The sequence below is a fragment of the Cavia porcellus genome, unplaced genomic scaffold, assembly GCF_034190915.1.
Source record: "Cavia porcellus strain 051 isolate PalLab524CR breed Dunkin Hartley unplaced genomic scaffold, mCavPor4.1 scaffold_2, whole genome shotgun sequence".
Lineage (NCBI taxonomy): Eukaryota > Metazoa > Chordata > Mammalia > Rodentia > Caviidae > Cavia > Cavia porcellus.
This window is the reverse complement of record NW_026947485.1, coordinates 137765521-137785988: the sequence shown is the minus strand read 5'-3', so window position 1 is coordinate 137785988 and position 20468 is coordinate 137765521. Positions and strand designations below refer to the sequence as shown.

Here is a 20468-nt window from a genome sequence, read left to right as displayed (position 1 = left end):
CAGTCTGTTTCTCATTCCTTTGTAAGTGACTTAAGTCATAGATTCATTCATACTTTTTCTCTCTCTGCATGGCGGCAGTGTTGGTGGTATTGTTCTTTTCATTTTCTGTATTGTGCAAGATGTGTGATAGAAAGTAGTTAAACCAAGACTTGTGCCTATGTCACATAGCTTTATAACCTCTTTCAACCTCAGTTTTTCCATCTGTAGAGTATTATACTCAGAAAATGTTGCAAAGATTATATTAGTTTTTTAAGAAGTCCTTAGTAATGTGCCTGGTACATAGGACATTTGAGAAGTGTTAGCCATGGTTATGTTATCTGTTAATTCCTTAAACAAATACTTTTTGAATGCCTAATACATATGTGATATGTCCCGTTAACTCCTTCAGGTTTAGCTAGAGGACTAAAACATGAAATTTACATAAAGAAACTTTTTTTAAACAAGATACCACTATATAGTCCAGGGTGGCCTTGGACATGCTATTTCACCCAGGCTAGCCTCAAACTTGCCATCCTTCTACCTCAGCTTCCCAAGGATTCTAGACATGCAACACTATTCTTGGCTTTGAAGAATCATTTTTTTTAAATACTGTTGGCAGTCACAGACTAAATCTTTAGTACACTAAATTCCAAAGAAATTGTTTATCTGCTCTGAATCTACCTTGGTTTTAATTCTGAGCCTCAGTAACTATTGTGTGAATCACAAGGTCAACTCCTTATCGTTTAACCATTGGTACATATTTTGGCTTAAGACACTGTAGCCTTGGCTTCCACAGAACATTTTACTAATTTGATATTTAATAATAACTTGTTCTCAGTATCCCTAACCTGCCCTTCATGCCACCACAACTGATGATATCCTGTCAACATAAGTATTTGTAACATCCAGTTCTTGTTTCATAAGTCCATTTACTAAAAAATAGAGAAAATAGTAGCATCACCATCTATTCCACTTCTTTCACCACCTTGCACTTCTGCAATCCTTAATTTAAGAAAGGCTGAAAAATAGAATCATCTCATCTTTACACCAGTCATAGTACCCAGATGTGAAAGGAATTCAGACTTACTATGGTACACCTGTTCCTGTTAGAAATGGGAGAGAATGAGTGGCTTCTCATTAATCTGTGCTGCAGCATCATAGATTGGCAGTTTTTGCCATGCCATGTTTTCTTACCATGGAGATTGTTTACTTTTAAAATTCCTTTTTAGCAACCAAAGGAAATTTTACCAAGAACAAAAATCTCCCATGTACTAACTACTAAGATTCATTCACTCCTATACTTTTCAAGAAAGTATCAAAACAGAATTTTTTTTTTTTTTTTTTTTTGGTACCAGGGATCAAACTCAGGACCTTATACTTGCCAGCAAGCGCTTGCACCACTAAGCTAAATCCTCAACTCCTCAAACAGAACTTTTAAAGTTACAGTAATAGCAAAGTTGAGGAACATTTCTGTGCAACCAAATTCCATGAACAATAATAGAAAATACATAAAAATCAAAGTTTTCCAGGTGACAAAAGCATTAGAAACAGTTCAAAAACAAGTGATAAACTGATACAATATATTTGCAATTCCATAACTGACCAGGTACTGTCATTCCTAATATAGAAGTTCTTTAAATGTTAGAGGAAAAAAAAAGTCACAGGAAAGGAAATACAATAATACCTCAGTTCAACAAGTGCTTCTATTTGCAAACAAGTTGATTCACAAACAAAAGCATCCAGCAAAATTTTGTTTCCCTTTGCAAACTTCGCATCAGGTGACAAACATGGCCATGGCTATCTTCAATATACAAACACAAACGCAGTCATCTTCCCCAAAGTCATAAAACAAATCAAGTTCATAAACTGGAGTACCACTGTATAAGTGGTTTTTAAACTTGAAAAACTGCCTAGCCTCACTAATATTAGGAGAAACCCAGAGGCCGGAGGTTTGGCTCAACAGTGTAAGTGCCTGCTTGCCAAATGCAAAGGCTTGAGTTCGATCCCCAGTACCAAAAAAAAAAAAAAAAAAAAAAAAAATCCACTTAAAACTGTAGTGGGTACTAATCTTTAAAAAAACTAGATATGCTAAAATTAAAAAATTGTATTAAGCACTTACACTATTTGATAGACGTGATAGACCGTAAGTTGGCATAATATCTAACAAGGATAGTAAGTTAAAAATTCATATACCATAGAAACCATTGTTCGTTTTCTGTTAGTTGGTTCTGAATACCCTGTAATACTTTGATTCTCTTGAATGGTTTTACACTGTCTTTTTATGTTTGATACTATAGTACATGAAGGTATACTCAAATATTTCAAGGAAAGAGACACTATGGTATCTACTGTTATGTCGGATTGTCTTGTAGTAAAACACTGTGTTGCTTAAATTGTTCTGTTCTGACCTATGTTGTTATGTCCTCTTTTATCTTAATCTTTTTTTAAATTAAAAAAATAAAAAAATCCATATACCATACCCCAGAAATCTATCCAATAAACACATTTGCCTATGCATGAAATGAGGTATGTATAAAAAATTCAATGTAACATTATTTATAATATCCAAAGATTAGAAAGGCCCTACGTGCCCACTAACAAAAGCCTGGGTATGTGTATTCCTTCATGGGTGCATGAATACTTTGGTGGACATGCGTTATCATACAATATGCAAAAAATATATGATACCTGTTTATTATGTTCTAATATGGAATGAGCTCAAAGACAGGCTTTTAAATGAAAAACATCATAGGACAGTATGTATAATAGTATACTACTACTTGTAATTAAAATAAATCTGGTAGTATGACATTGTCATCTTAGCAGTCTCAGAGGTTGAGCCAGCAGAATCACTACTAGTTTGAGCCCAGCCTGGGCAAGGTGATAGCTTAGACCTTGTCTCAAAATAAGTAAAAAACAGACTGATGTTGTAGCTCAGTGGAAAGACCCTGAGTTCAATCTGTTGTACTACAAAAAAACCAACAAAATGTACATGTAATTATGCACATATATCTTTGAATTTCTTAGAATATTTCTGGAATTACACAGAGGAAAATTGTAACAAGTTATTGCTTTGGGAAAGAGCCTCTTGCAAAGAGAGACCATGTATTTTTTGTGCTTGTTATATTTTATCCCAGTCTTGTATTATGTAATTATGCCTGTGATGACCAGATACACAGTCATGATATAGATTGCTATTGATTAAACCAGCACTGATTGGGTTATTTAGGCATTATATTGATTTATCTTCCATTTTTGAAACTTAAAGAGCCAAGAGTGGTGCCACAGGCCCATAATTCCTGCAATATGAGAAGCTGAGGCAGGAGGATTGCCATGAGTTCAAGGCCAACCTGAGGTATATAATGAGCTCAAGGCTGGCTTAGACTATGTAATAAGACTCTGTGTAAAAAAAAAAAAAAAATTAAAATCCAAACCAAGAAGTTTCTCTAGCTCAACTAACTCCCTTGTAATACACAGTGACAATGTACTATATTTCTTATTTTGATTGCTAAGAAGTAGAAAGCCACATTATGTCCAAAGTAGTAGCTTCCTATAGTCTAGCTTTGTTTCCTGCACAAGTGCTACTTTTCTGATCTCCTTTAATATACTTCTTATTCTTGTACTGATTTTGGATTTTGTTGTATCTGCTTTTACCCTTCATTGTATGTTTAGAGTATAAGTGCATAAAGAGGTTTTTTAGAGTATAAGTACACAATGCTTTTTGTTACAATGTAAGTATGCTAGTAAGGACAAGCACTAATTTGTTTAATAATAACAACAGGATAACTTTTATATTCATATTTTAATGCTTATATTCTAAGTCCTACCTTCAGAAATCCAAATTAGTAAGAAATTTTTATTATGAATATTTTTATTTTAAATAACTACAAAAAACTGGTAAGGATTGCTCTTATGCAGTCTGTATTAACATTGTATAAATTTACCTTTCTTTAAAAAATAGGTCATTACTCCTTGCTGATCTTGACAAAGAAGAAAAGGAAAAAGACTGGTATTATGCTCAACTTCAGAATCTCACTAAAAGAATAGATAGTCTTCCTTTAACTGAAAATGTAAGTAATTTGGCAGTACAATTTATTTTAGACTTTTTTTTTTTTTTTTTTGTCTTTTTCTTTTTTATCGGTACCGGGGATTGAACTCATGACTGCCTACTTGCAAGGCAGGTGCTTATGCCACTGAGCTAAATCCCCAGCCCCTTTATTTTAGACTTTAATAATTTGATCCTTAAAAGTACATAAGTTATTAATTGAAACTTTAAGAATACTGAATTGATTTATAGTTACTGAATTTCAATTTATAAAGATGTTGAAATGTCCTCTAAAATATATTTAAGCCCCTAGATGAAAAAATCTGTTAAATTTGAAGTCCTGAAGTACCCAGGATTCTACTAGGCAACTGTTTCTTAGTTGTATATATTGAATTTCCAAACACACTGTGCAGAAATGTTTATTACCATCTGCCTGTTTTTTGTATCATAATATCATGCCAGATAATTTTTATAAGAAAACTGTCTTTGAAGATAATTTCAGTCCTTTCTACGTATAAATGACAACAGCTAATTTGTCCATAATTTGTTTTACTGTGTTAAAGTCCTATTCAGAGCCGGGCGCAGTGGCTCATGCCTGTAATCCCAGCACTCAGGAGGATCTTTGCAAGTTTGAGGCTAGCCTGGGCTACAGAGTGAGTTCAGGACCAGCCTGAACTGCGTAGTGAGACCCTGTGTCAAAAAAGACCAAAAAAAAAAACTATTCAAACTCTCCCTCTCCACCCAACCTTGCCATATTTAACTTTTGTATATATAATGGCACATGGTAAGAAAGCTTCTGAAATACATTAATAATCTCACAATTGTACTCAACTGCTGTCCATAAATATTTGATATAATTTTTTTAAAACAGAAAATAGACTAGTTAGAGTATAACTTGGTTTCTTAGCTTAGATTTTTCATTTACCAGTAGCACTTTTAAAAGAAGATGATGGATAAAAATGTAAAAGCAAAAAGAGGAAAAGCTTTTTCCAGAAACATAGTAAACCTGAATAAGGCTGGTTGGCAGGGACTAGAAATAGAGGTTTTAAGTGCTCACTTTCCCCGAACAATCAGTCATTCAGGATTTTGAGAGGGAAAGTTAAGGCTTCCTCTTCCTGTATCCTTAAAGTTTTCCTGGAAATTAAGGAACAAATGATGAAAGATAGTTACAGGAAAATTGTCAGCAAATAAAAATTAGGAATCCAGAAGGAATTTGTGGGATGATTATAAATAAAATTGCCACAGCATAATTTTGCTCACCACTGACTTTGGTAATTAGAGAATCTATAAAATCCACAATGTGTCTCCACGCACTAAGTATCAGGAAAGGACTTAGGTATATATAACAACTCAAGAACATTTGGTTACTATCTGAACTAAAGGTCGATTATCAAATAAATTTATTCCCTATTTATTAAATATCAATCATATTGATTTCTTAGGATATATAGGGCATTATTATGGGCCATTAGCAACATTTAGCAAACTTAAACTTGCCTGTATTTTATAACTTACTTAATTATACAAGTTTTGGTTTCATATAGAGGACCAAATTTAAAAAACACTTTTACATGGAAAAATACTTATCAAAACCTTAGACACTGCTTAAAGCATCAGCTCCAACTGATATTTATTGCAGCATACTATGGTCACATTCAGTATTTTTTTAAGGGGCAGTTAAGAAGTAGAGGACAATGAGGGAAGGGTCAACTGACCCAGCATAAGAAATAACGTGCAGACTATTTTATCTGTAATATAGCCCCCAGAATTTGATTATGCCTTTAGGAATACATTCTGCATATGAAAGTTTTGCATATGAGAAAAAGATTAAAAAAAAAAAAACTACTCTAACTTAAAATGCCAGTGCAATTTGGAGTTCTTAGACCAGAATGCTATTCTGAGTCAGACATGAGTCACATGGATTTTCTGTAAGCATGCAGAATATGAAAAATCAGTAATACTAACCAGGTGTGGTGGCTCACGCCTGTAATCCCAGCACTCGGGAGGCTGAGGTGGGAGGATTGTTGCGAGTTCGAGACCAGCCTGGACTACAAGTGAGATCAAGGCCAGCTGAACTGCATAGTGAGATCCTGTCTCAAAAAGACAAAAAAAAAAAAATCAGTAATACTTCCCCATTCCCTTCATTACCCTTTACAACTGTTGCCTATCATTTATCTAATGATATTTTTTCTCCTTTTCATCCTTTTATATGCCTAGCAATTAGTACAGTGTCTAATTTTAATGAGAAACCTAATAAGTTTTTGAATGAGTTTTACCTACAGTATAAAGAAGTACTTCTTTTTATTTGTTTCATCTTTGCTTCAGTTTTGGATTTTTATCAACATCTGTGTTGACTTTGCTGGTTTATTTTTTATTATATTACTTACAGGGTTTTTTGTAACTTCATTTTTTAAATTTACAAATGGATAAATTCCTTTTAATCTGTATGTATATAGTAATCTATACATTGAAATAAAAACTTAACGATAATGGGCCTGTTTCTTGATTTTTTCAGCATGTTGTCCATATTACTATGTTAGTTTTTAATAATTAGAAATAATTAGAAATTCGAAATAATTAGAAATAATTAGAAATAGTGCATCTTGAGTGGGATCACAAGGGAACTAAAGTTAGGCTCACTGCAACTGAACCAGTTACATATTTTAAATGAAACAGTCCAGTTAAATTAAATCCATTTGTGAATTTAGAACAATCAGTGTTTTAGCTCCTCTTTACATCAGCAACCCAGGCTGAGTCTAGCACTTATAATGAAATTTTAGGGCTTGAGTGAAAAATAATTTTCCCATGCACTAGGACACATTTGCTTATCCATTTTCTTTATTAGTACTTACATACTTTGTTTTACTAATAAACATACAAATACAATGAGATATTAATATTTTATGTTACTTGTGGTTTTAGTTTTCCTTACAAACTGATATGACCAGAAGGCAATTAGAATATGAAGCAAGGCAGATCAGAGTTGCAATGGAAGAACAACTGGGCACATGCCAGGATATGGAAAAGCGAGCACAGGTAACTCAAGTGTACCTAAATGTTGACATTGATAACATTTTTTTACTGGAGATATTTATGGGACAAAGAATATGGGTCAATGGTAGAACACTCGCATAGCATGCAAAAGGCCCCGAGTTCAGCGCCCAGGGCACAAAAGAGAAAAAAAAAATGTGTTGAGTGTGTGTATACACACATACACATACATGCATGCACACATGTCTTTATGTTAGCCCTGTTTCAAGATGAGAATTTATAGGGACTAGGGATTTAGGTCAGCGGCACAAGCACCTGCCTGGCAAGTGCAAGGTCATGAGTTTGAAACAGATGAGAATTTACCATGACCACTGAACAATATAACCCATATTAACATAATTCTGTCTCCCTCATTTATTTCCTTTCCTCCAGTATTCTGTCCTGCCTTGGAATTACAAGGAAAAGAAAGTTGCTTGTTTTTTTTTTGGTAGCCGATAACTAGTTTCAGTTCTTCAGAATTTTTACTTGTTAATCTAAATATAAATAGTGACATTATATATAATGTATATTCTATTTAGTTGGACTGTGGTTGTAGGCTAAAAATGACAATGAGGAAAAAATATGGGACTACAAGGGAATCTCATTTGTAAAGGGAAGGATTAAATAAGAATTTCAAATATAAAGTAAGAATAGAGTGAAATTTTTTAACTCAAGTATTTACCATAATTCAGAAACATACTTTGTATTAATTTTAAAGACAGAAATAAAGTAAATTATAATTTCAATCATTGACATGCCATTGCTATTATTTAATTTTATTTAGAGACTCCTCTAAAGATGCAATTAGAAAAATAAAGTGGTATAAATACCACAGTATTTACCACTTCTAGAAAAGAAGGAAGTGTTTCTTGTAAATGATAAAATTGTTTGCCTAAAAAACTACGAAAAGTGAACCAAAAAGTGTTAATAAGAATTTTGTAAGGTTAGAGTTAAGATACATAGAAAATTCAGTAGCTCTAAAATTATTACAAAAAATGCTTAATATTTTAAAGATATCTTTTGCACATTGTTTCAATTCCATGTAAGTCACTCTGCATTTACTGCTTAGTGGCCATTTGATGATCTTGCTATGGTAGGGAAGTAAAAGGTATGCCATATTGGTAATCTTTTTATTGCAAATAAAAATAGTGTTTAGCTGCAGTAGGTATTTAAAAAGTTTGAAAAATACTGACTCATAACAGGAGTAACTTTGAGATTCTACTGTTTAAACCCTGATTTTACAACAAATCAGATGTTCTTTCTGTATAGCTTAATATCTAGATTAATGTAAAAGATTAAATTCAGTTGTAATTTTCACATTCTTGAAATATATTAACAATTACTTTTGGAGGGGTTGTTAGGAATGAAACCTAAATGCTTTTCCACATGCTAAGCCTGGACTCCATCACTCAAGTATACCTCTACCTCTAAGAATAACTTTTTAAGTATTGATTTTCACAATATGTGTACCATGCAGTTTGATATATGACTTGAATTTGTGCAGATTTACTTAACGTATCTAGCAACCTATTACATAAAGTTAATTGTATTAAAAAGTTAAATGTATTAAAAATTGAATTAACTCCAATTGGTTATTGATGTGTATGTTTCTCTGTGTGTGCTGCTTATGTAAGAATGGTTTGGCAGATCCTCAGGTTCATAAGCGTGATGATTGGGTGTTCATGCTCCGTGCATGACATGTGCCTCCTTTGAACCTTGTTACGACATCAGCACATTACCCATCTGACATGGAAAAAAAAAAAAAAAAGAATGGTTTGGCATAAATCTGAACTATTAGGTGATAGCATATAATTATCATGTATGATTCATGTACTTTAATTATTTTTAGCATTCATTAGCACTAACTTAATAAACTATGCCTAATTTGGTATCCTATTTTATTTTAGCGAAGAATAGCTAGAATCCAGCAAATAGAAAAAGACATACTTCGTATACGACAACTTTTACAGTCCCAAGCAACAGAAGCAGAGGTTCGTAAATTGACTTTTTGTTTGTATATAAATATGGGCAGTAATTCTTAGGAAATAAAATAAGTAAGTGGCACCCTTGAAATATGGATATTCTTCTAGAGAACTGAAGCACTTCATAATTTTTCATGGAAGTATCAAAATCCTTGACTGTTTTGATTTTTTCCTAATAGTTAAAATTTGTAGAGCTACCAATATAGATACCTTTTACATCATCTACCAGTTTACATATAGTCAAATAATTAATTTAGCTATCATCAATCTGTAAACTTTTTCCTTGTAGAAAACACATAGTAAGAATTGATCATGAACATTTACCTGTGCTTATTCTACAATCCCCATTAAAATGATAGTAAGAGAATAGAGTATAAAAGACGTAAAGACCAGGAGGGAACAGTAATAAAATTTGAGAAATGGAAAAGCAGATAAGTATTCTAACATGTTGTAGAGAATTGATTAAGTCAACAGTTTAAAAAAAGTCATGAAGCAACACAGTGTATATTATGGAATCCTAAAAGTTTCTAGAACAAGCTACACTAGTTACTTCTGAAATTAAGGATAAAGGTGGAGAAGCTAAAAAGAAGGTGATTGAAAATCTGTTAAGTAGATGAAGCCTCTAGAACTTCTACACAGCTGGATGAATGCTGCTTTCCAATTCTAACAAAAAATTAGCAATTTTTTCCATTGGAAAAGATGAGGGACCTTAGGGATGAGGCTAGTATAATTGAAGTTGGGGACACCATATGTAAAACTGAAGTAGGTGAAAATTTTACTTAATACTGGAACTCACTCTGGCATCCAGGCTTGTCATCACTGGGCAAGGTTCTGAAAGGAATTTCTCCTAGAAACCTAAAAAGAATACCAGGCCTGGTGGCACACATGTAAGGCAGAGTCAGGGAGATTGCTGTGAGTTTGAGGTCAGCCTGTGCTACATGGTGAGTTTGAAGCCAGTCTGAACAACATAGCCAGACCCTGTCTCAAAAGAAGCATAAAGGTATACATAAGAACTAAAGATTTCTTACATCAGAAGGTTCACCAACACATCAGCCCAACTAGACCACAGTACAGGCTCACTACAGTTGACAGTCTCCATCCATGAGGCACAGAGCTTCATTTAACTTTTTCATACATAGCACACTCTTAAAGATGGATAGACACTAATGACTACTAGATTTTTTTTTTAAAGAAAGTTTCTAATGATGATTATTGCAATAGATCGATGATTATTGCAATAGATCGTTTATTCTTACAGGAAGAGAAATAGCTACAAAAATAAAGCGAAGATTAATATTAACAATTGTACCCTTGAAACAAGAAAAGGACAGTATACACAACATTTAGAGAATAAGAAGACTCCATGAGAGTTACAATTTTAATAGCAGAAACAAAAAAATCTCAGTAAAAAGGTTAAAAGATGAATTTGTCAGAAAATAAGAGACAAGAGAAAAAATAAATTCAGAATCATCCTGTTTACTACCCAAATAAAGGAGCTTCAAGGAGAAAATTTTAAAAGCTGTAGAGATAGAATCATCATATAAAATAAATTAAAATCCTTCAGAACCAAGGGGATATAATTTTCAAAGAAAAAGATCTTTCTCATTGAATACCATAGTATTCAATGAGAAAATAATGCCACAGTAAAACAGATTATGATGAAATTCAGATCACTGAAGATAAAAAGAAGATCTGAATACCTGGAGAAAAAAATGTGAAACATTTTCACACAAAAGAACAAGAACATAAATGAGTTGAGACTTTAAAAAGCCAAATCTAGCTGGGCATGGTGGCATAGTCCTATAATCCCAGCGTTTGGGAGACTGAAGCAGGAGAATTGTTGCAAGCTCAAGGCCAGCCTGAACTGAATAGCAAGACACTGTCTCAAAAAGACAGAAATAAAAATAGAAAATAAGTAATAAAAAGCCAATTCTGGAAGCTGGAAACTAGAGTAGCAATTTCTTCAAACTTTTGAAAGAAAATTGTTGCCAGGTACTATATTTTGATACCAATTCTTTGACATCATTTTGTCCTCCAATTCAGTTCAGTTCTAATTTTACCTTACCTGGATTTAGTGTTATACCACACAAGTACTTTATTGTGTGATACCAGGGATCAAACCAAGGAGCATTCTATCACTCTATACCCTTAGCCCTTTTTATTTTGAGGTAGGGTCTAACTAAGTTGCCAAGATTGGTCTTGAGTTTGCAACCCTCCTACCTCAGCTTCTCAGTTTGAATTACAAAGTGTGTGCCCCCTCCACCTAGCTAGAACCCCAAAAGTTTTGGTGTCCCCAAGCCACCCACTCTTCTGCTAGCTGACTATAAATTGCACCCAGGTGGGTATACTGCAGTATAATTCTGTTCCAGTCTAACCGGAGTTGGCACAGGCCCTACAGATTAAAAGCAGAGTCCTTAAGACTGCTTCCAACTCAGATGCTGTCCACTAGTTTTGGTTGTCTCCAGCTCACCCACACTTCTGTCCAGCGTATTACTGGTGTAGGGCTTCCGACAACCACCTGAGGTTTTAATTCAGTAGAATGACACCCAGAACTCACTGAGAGGGCTATACTTGGAATTATAGTTTTACTGTACAAGTACAGAACGGGAAAAGCCAAATGGAGAGACACTTAGAGCAAACTCCAGGGAAGGGGAAGGGCTTGGAGCTACACGGAGATAGCACACTGTGCTGATGGAATCTGGGCATGTCATCTTCATTTTCGGCACTAATACACATATATTTCCGATAGAGGATTTGTTTATGTTTTTTGTATTGGGGGATGTAAAATGTGCAACCACTTGAAAAACAGATTTGGTAATTCCTCAGAATATTAAAGAATTACCCTGGTAATCTAGCAACCACACTTTTAGATATCTAAGAGAAATTAAAAGAGAGCATAGGTCTACACAAAGACTTTAACTTGGATATTCAGGCTTACTCATTGTAGCTCAAAATTGGGCACAGTACAAATGTCTATAAATGAAATGTGGTATACCCTTACAATGGGATACTGTTCTGCAATAAAAAGTAATAAATTACTGGTACTTTGTATAATATGGATGAACCTTAAAGGTCTGCTAAGTACAATAAATTAGAAACATAATCCATTTATATGAGATGTCCAGAAAAGACAACCCCATAAAGACAGAAAGTAGATTAGTGAGTGGTTGACTGGAGTTGTGAGTGAGAATAAGGATTTATTGTAAGTGGGTAAGAAGGATCTTACTGGATGATGAAAGTATTCTACAACTGGATTCTGGTGACATTTGGTCATTTTACTGAAAATTAATTAACTGGATACTTAAAATACATGAACTTTATGTTATATAATTACCTCAACAAAAAAAAAATTTTTTTTTTTTGGTCTTTTTCATTTTTACCGGTACCAGGGATCGAACTCATGACTGCCTGCTTGCAAGGCAGGCACTTATGCCGCTGAGCTAAATCCCCAGCCCCAACAAAATTATTTTTAAAAAATAAAATTTCTCAGCCAGGTGTGGTGGCACTTGCCTGTAATCCCTGCACTTGGGTGGCTGAGGCAGAAGGATCATTGCAAGTTTGAGACCAATCTGGGCTACAGAGTGAGCGCAAGGCCAGCCTGAACTGCATAGTGAGACCCTGTTTCAAAAAGACAAAAAAAAAAAATTTTTTTTTGCCCAGTCCTGTCATCTAGGGTGGAAAACCTTGCAGGAGGTTTACAGCAACCTTGACAATGAGGAAACTCAAATTTTTCTTTCATAGGAATCAGCAATAGTCTATTTTGTCTCCAACATTGGTAAAAATTTGGTACAATCATCCAATAATTCAGGTGGACCTATAGCCTTGGAACAATGGAAAAAGAAAGACAAGCAACTAAGGAAAGAAGGAGGAAAAAAAATAAATAAAAGTAGTAAATGTTGAGTAGATTGGGCTCTGGAGTCATACTGAGTTATAATTCCAGTTCTGGCTTTACCAGTTACTAGATACATAACCAAAACCAGGTACTTATGTTCTTTGTGCCTCTGTTCCTTTATCTGCAAAGTGGAGACAATAATAATACTTCAGAGGGTTGTGTGAGGATTAAATAAATCAACAGGTGCTAAGTGATTCATGCATACATAGTAAACATTAGATTTTCTTAAAATGTTTACCATATTTATATCATCACCATTGTTACTTTTTTGGTTTCCTCTCACTTCTTTGATCTTTTAGGTTCATCTTTTAATCCTTTTTTTTTTTTTTTTTGGTACGGGGGATGGAACTCAGGACCTTGGGATTGCAAGGCAGGCGCTTATGCTGCTGAGCTAAATCCCCAGCCCTAGGTTCATCTTTTACCTGAATATTATTTGCAGGCATTCCTTAAGGCTTCCTTTTTTCTTCTGTCTTCTTTGCCTTAAGCAGTCTAATTCATACTTAGCAGCATTTCAGCTACCAACTATATGCTGTTGGCTCTCAAATTTATTTTTCTGCAGATTTCTAAATTTATGTTCCTACTCTACACCTCCACTTCAGTGTATCAGTGTATTCAGTGTATATGTTTAAATACAACATATCCAGATTATAATTAATTAATCCCTCTATCAATTGCTCTTCTCCCAAAACTTTTATCCTTCTTCAGTCTTAACCTGCCTTTGTGAATAGCACCTTCACTGTTGAATGCTATGAATAACACTTGACACCAGATTTCTTTTCACTCCTTGTTTTAATTACTTTTCATTCATTGTTGAGACAAAATACCTGATGCCCAACATGGAAGAAGGAAAGGTTTATTTCTTACAGTTCTTGGACGTTGCAGTCCATACTCAGTTGGCTCCTAGGCAGGGTGACATGTTGGGGCTGCGGTTCATGACAGCCTCAAACAACAAGGCAGAAGCCGGCAAGAGAGAGAGCAACATCTTCTTCCCGCCATTACATCATATCCTGGCTCCACCCTTAGGCGGATGTATCACTCACACCACCAATCTGAGTGCTAGACAGTGAACCAATCACAAACACTAGATTTGGTCGCATCCATAATTGCATGAGGTTTGGGGACCACTGACATAAACTATAACACTCCTTATAGCCAGTGTAGCACCAAACTCTATCAGATTTACCTCTGTAATTCATTTATTTACTTATTATTTTTTTGTGGTCCTAGGAATTGAACCCAGGCCTTTTTCACTGAGCCTCAGCCCTTTTATATATTTTTATTTCGAGATAGGGTCTTGCTGTGAATTACCCAGGCAGGGCTCAAACTCATGATCCTCCTACTTCAGCCTCCAAGACTACTAGACTCTAGTTCTTGTACTTGTATTCCCTTCAGGTCACACTCAGATTCGGCAAAATCATTAAGTGTTCTTCATGTGTTTGTTTTTCACCATCCTACTTTCCCCACTTAGTATTCTAGTCATGTCATAATCCCCCACCTCCCCAGCACCACCTTTGCACTAAGCTACATCCCAGCTCATTTTAACTTTTGAGACAGGGTCCTGTGAAGTTGCCTAAACTGAGCTTGAACTTGCTATCTTTCTGTTTCAACTGGCTTGAACTTGCAGGCCTCCTGCCCATCCTCTCTCAGCGCTGAGATCACAGGTGCACACCACTAACTGGCTCATAATTCTTTCAGTTACTGTAACACGCCACACTTTCTCCCATCTCAGGTTATGTTTATCTAGACTTCTCTTTCTCTGTTCCTCCACTTTTTTCAAGTTAACTAGAATTCTTTAGTCCTCCATTTAAATGGCACTTCCTAACACAGCTCTTTCCCAAAGCCTAGACTTTGTCATATCCATGTTATCTGTTCTTATAGTACCTTATACTCCTCTTTTATAGCACTTCTCAGTTTTAACTTTACTCTTTTCTCATGTTATTTGATAGTGAGAATGGACTGTAAGCTTGTTAAACTTTTTTCTTTTTTTAATAGACTAAGCTTCAAGAAAGCATAGAATAATGTCTGTTTTTGCTAGCACTGTGTTGTAGTCAGGAGTGTGAGGAGAACTATTAGAATCAGGACACAGAATTTATATTATTTATAATGATCACCCAGAGTTTAACACAAGAAAGTGCAGGAAATCTATCCACAACACTAAAGACCCAAAATATTCAGCCAAGGGCCTGGATCCCACAGCACTGTCCTGCATGAGTCCAGATGAAAACCTAGAGCCCCTGACAGTGCCTTCCGCGAGTCCAGCTGGAGTTCTAGAGCCCACAAGAAGGACTCAGGCCAGTCTGTTTTACCATCCATGCTGGGAAGGCCCAAAGGTCAGCAGTGGAAACTAGAAAAGTCCATGCCAGCAAGGTGAAGGAGCTGTGCCAGTAGGTTGAGGGTTCTATGCTGGAGCTGAGAAGTCACACTCAAAATAAGAACCAGGGCTGCCCTTGAGAAGTACCATAGTCATCCTCAGTGACATGGAGGTCCTGCCCTCCAATGATAAGCAAAGTTGAGGACCTGCCAGGAAGCCACATGATGAGTTTCTCCTGGAGATTAAACAGCACCTGTCTTCCCCTCTGGAGCCAGGAAGCAATTGTCAGTGTAAAGACCAGAGCTCCCCCAAAGTGAACCACAGCCACTCTTCACCAACAAAGTCCTGAGCTCCTCCAGTGACAGTGGTCGAACTCACACGGGGGAAGCTAGTCATGACAAGCTCCTCGTGGAGAACCAACAGCTCAAACAGCAACACTTAGAGAAATCCACAACGCCTAGCCTCTCCTTCTCCCCGTCTCTATTTATGCTGACAGCTTTCCTCAGGGGAAACATCTACGCTCAGCACTATACTGATTTAATTCAGCTGGCATTAAGTTGACAACCAATTTTTAATCCATAATACACTGTATTCCTCAACACCTATGACAAGTAACTGACCAAGGCAGATGGTCAGTAATTATTTTTTCTTTAAGTATTTTGACATCTTCTCTTGTGTTGATATCACATCTTTGTAGTTTTAGTGGTCTTTGATATTTGTCTCTGTTGACCTCATCTATTTCCACTCTTGTTGATTTTACTGACTTTAATAGTGTGAGTTTCAGTTGATACTGTTTTTCTTCTATTTTAGAATTACTAGATACTACCCCCCCCACACTTCTGCTTGCATGTAACCACAGCATTGATAGAAATGTTGCTTATAAGTTAGTTTTTTTTTTAAGTCATATGTTAAAATGGTCTAGGAAAACTTGATGTTTAGAGAAACTTGAAGCCATTTTGTATAATTATCTACTATTATGTCAAATTTTCAAGTGTAAATTTTATTTCAGAGTATCATTTTTCTAGAGTAAGTAGTACATAGGGGCTTCTGTATAGGAAAATCTGTGGGAGTTTTTTGGCTTTGCAGTGATGTTTTTATAGACCGACAGCTTTGTACTAAATTTAATCTTTTTTGAAATGAGTGCTTTTACTCGATACAATCTTGCATTTCATATAACAGATGGTGTTTTCATTAGAAAGGTTTTCAGTTTTGTTCATTATTAGAATCTAAGAGCTTGTCATTTGGTTTCACATGACTTTTACTAACAGAAAATGTGTATATATTCTGTATATAAATATGCCTACACAGAAGGTATTTGTAAGCTTAAATGGTAGTTTAATGGTTGTATTTGCAGCTCTGTTAAATGCCAAAAAATTGTTTGCTTTTGTAGAAAAGACAGTTACTGGGTCTCACTGGGTTTTAGCCCTGATAGTGATATGAGCACAGCTGGTGGAGAATGGTGTTTCTGTGAGTCTCAGAAAATCCTTTGTCTTGTGCAGCTCTAATGCTCAAGGGACACACCTCACTTTCCTCTTACTGAGAGTCGACTGATAGATATACTGGAGGTTGTGAAGTGTAATGTGCAATTCCATGCCTTTGTCAGCCTGGATAATTGATGCATTCAGAGCTTTAAAAAAAGGAAAAGAAACTGTGGGCTAAGAAAGCAAACATCATTTTTGTATGTGATGGTGTTAACTCTGTGTTTGCAGAGATCATCTCAGAACAAGCATGAAGCCGGCTTACATGAGGCAGAGAGGCAGAATGAAAGTCAAGGAGTGGCAGAGATCAACATGGCACCTTCTGGTAGTCAGGTAAGTAAAGACTTCTATTACATTTTTAAATTAATGTTTTAAATACTCACAAAGGAGTATTGAGAAGATAGTACTCAAAATAATCTGTAAATCTTAACTATTTCCTTAGGATGGATATATCCAAAAGTATTTGGTATCAAAATACCTTTTTTCCCCTTTACTACATACTAACTGTAATGCTGTCAAAAGTTGTAGATATATTTTTAGAGTTCTAGATCATGTGTCTGTGTTAATCTGAAATAATCATTGTAATTTTTTTTAAAAAACTTTGATTAAATATGATTTGACCTAATTATTCATAGCATTGATTGGAAAATGGTATGTTCTTTCTCTTAGCCATTCTGTACATTTTTATGTTTTTTTAAAATTACCAAAAGGACTTTGTTATAGTTCTTATTTTCTATTGTATTTCAAGATTGCATATATCTAGAAATTTAAATCTTATTGAAAAAAATAATTCTAATGCTCATACAAAGAGTTGTAATCTAATCATGTTTAACTATTGACTGTTTTGTTTTGTTTTTTGTACTGGGATCCAACTCATAACATCACACTTGCCAGGCAGGCACTTACGCTGATGAGCTAAATCTCCAGCCTGCCATATTATTTTTAGAATCTGTTTTTAGCATCCTTAGAAATTGCCACTAATTTTGTATTAGTTTTATTATAATACAACCCACTGTGACAGAACTTTTCACTAGATTAATCTATATTCCCCAGATTCCCTACAATGAATAATTTTATGTTGTGATTATTTTTTTAAAAGATTCTTACAAAAAGAGATAGATAATAACACAAAACTTTCCTTTTCAGCAAATTTAAGATAAACTAATAGTATAAACAAAACCAAATAGCACTTATTTTTAGAGACTCACTATAATTCAGGCCAGCCTTAAACTTAGTATACAGCACATATATATTGAAATATTTTTAAAGCAGTGGAATTTGTAATTTGGAAAAGTATTGGAGCATCCCCCTGTTCCTCATTTATCTCTTTTCTGTCTTGTTCTTTTTGTGTACAGCAAATCTCCAACTTACAAACAAGTTCCATTCTAGGAAAATGTTCTTTAAGTCAGATTCATTCATAATTTGACAAAATCATTCTTATACAGTACATCTATAAAACTGTGAATCTTATACAGCACACCTGTGAAAGTTCCCAGCTCAAATATTCATAAATCAAAGGGGTCTCACTCTCTATACTGTATATGTTTGATCATATTATGTAATATAAATAATATGTTGTATAATATATAGTATATGATTATTATATCTAATTATATTAAATATATTTTATATAATTGCATAATATATAGCTATAGTGTTTCTCATATAAGAAAAACCATGAAGTATTCAAATTAGTACGTCTGCCATTTTCACTTACATTATGTTCTCGAGCTGGATCAAAGGCAATTTCTACTTTTAGTTTTTTGAGGAACTCCACACTGATTTCTATAATGGTCATACACTGCTACCAATAATGTAGTAACATTACTTTTACCCCCCTCATCCCTACCCATATTTGTTATTATTAGTTTTTATTTGTTTGTTTGATAGCTATTCTTTCTGAAATAAAATGGTATCTCAGTGTAGGTTTGTTTTTGTTTGTTCTGTTTTGTTTTTTGAAAAAGGGTCTCACTATATAGTCCACTCTATATTTTTAATTTGATATGATCCCATCTGTTGACTATTTCTTGTGCCATTTGGATTCTAATAAGAAAGTTCCTGCCTATGCTTGTATCTTGAAGAATTGTACCACTTTATCCTTTAGTATATTGTGTTTTTATTTTACCCTTTAGATCTTTGATACATTTTTATTTTAGTAGTATGTGGTACATGGTGAGATATATGGGTCTAGACTCAATCTTCTGCTGCTTGTGGATATCCAGTTTCCCCAGCTCCATTTATTAAAGAGGCTGTCTTAGCTCCAGTGTACATTTTTGGCTGTTTTATCAAAGATCAAATAGCCATATGTGCCTGGGGTTGTTTCTGCTTGTTCTAGTCTATTCCATTGTATGCTTGTTTTTGCGCTAGTACCATGCTATTTTATTCACTGTAGCTTTGTAATATAACTTTGAGTCTACAATTATGATGCCAACTACCCAGGATTGCTTTTCCTATTCTAAGTCTCTTCTGATTCCATATAAATTTTAGGATTGTTTTCTCTACCTCTGTGAGAAATGACAGTGATACTTTGATTGGGATTACATTAAATCTGTGTCAGATTTAGAAGTATAGCCATTTTGACTGTGTTTTAATTATGTTGGTTCTGCCTACCCTAGAACTGGGGATATTTTTACATTTTCTAATCTCCTTCTCAATTTCATTTTTCAATCTGATGTGACTTTCATATAGAGGTCTTTTTTTTTTTTTGTCTTTTTCGTTTTTATCGGTACCAGGGATCAAACTCACGACCACACACTTGCAAGGAAGGCGCTTATGCCGCTGAGCTAAATCCCCAGCCCCTTCATATAGAGGTCTTTTACTTCCTTCTTTAGGTTAATATCTAAGTGATTATTTTATGCTACTGTAAATGGTATTATTTTCCTAATTTCTTAAACATTCAGTTAGTCCATTCTTAGTGATAGTCTTACAAGGTATAGATTCCTCAGGCACATATAGCACAGTAAACATATGGTAATTTTACAATCATCAACCACGCAGGTCTTGCCCTGTATTGCCTGCCTATGCCCATCTAATCTGTCCCTACATTGGTATCTTCCCAAAGGAGTTAAAGATACCATATTACTGTGACACATGCATACCTCTGTTTATAGCAGCAGAATTCATAATACCTAAATCTTGGAAACAGCCTGTATGACCATCAACAGATGAATGGATAAAGAAAATATGATATTTATATACAGTAGAACACTACTGTGCCATAAAGAAATCATTTGGAGGAATGTGGATACACTTTGAGACCATGATGTTAGGTGAAAGAAATCAAACACAGAGGCTTAAATATCACATGGGATTTGTTGTTGTTGTTGTTGTTCTTTTTTATATAACAAACCCAAAATGTAAAGAGCAAAATAAAAGATAGTAGCAAGATAGATCTTTTTCAGGTGGGAAAGGGATCAAGAGATGAAGGGAGGGAAGGGAAAAGAGATAAAGAAAAAAATTGATGTGTTACATACAGATGCCAACTCCACACAAGGAATGTGGACATTATGTGCTACAAATGTGTACTAATAAATAAATAATGATGAAACTATTACAAATATTATAAGATTGGAAGAAAATTGAAATAGAATTTTTATATTCATGAGGTATATGGGGAAATTGTAAAGGAAAGGTCAATAGGTTTCACATAAAAACCAAAACTTCAGATAGCAGACGTGCAATCATAACAAGCTTACAAGACAAAACATTACCAACATTTATAGTAAGCAAAAAGTTAAAATTCAATATTTAT

The 20468-nt window shown here is 34.6% G+C and overlaps 1 protein-coding gene and 1 non-coding gene across 12 annotated transcripts in view; both read left to right on the top strand.

Annotated features, from left to right (window-relative positions):
- Apc (APC regulator of WNT signaling pathway) overlaps positions 1-20468 on the top strand; it is a 116034-nt gene that overhangs the window by 57922 nt on the left and 37644 nt on the right. For all 11 annotated transcript variants that reach the window (XM_063245453.1, XM_063245452.1, XM_023561410.2 and 8 more), the window contains 4 exons: positions 3941-4049; positions 6947-7060; positions 8962-9045; positions 16949-17050. In XM_063245453.1, the coding sequence (XP_063101523.1) occupies positions 3941-4049; positions 6947-7060; positions 8962-9045; positions 16949-17050 (409 nt within the window). The remainder of the gene's footprint in view (positions 1-3940; positions 4050-6946; positions 7061-8961; positions 9046-16948; positions 17051-20468) is intronic.
- LOC111754522 (small nucleolar RNA U13) lies at positions 8702-8803 on the top strand. The gene has a single exon (XR_002789200.1). It is a non-coding gene; the product is annotated as a small nucleolar RNA U13 (small nucleolar RNA).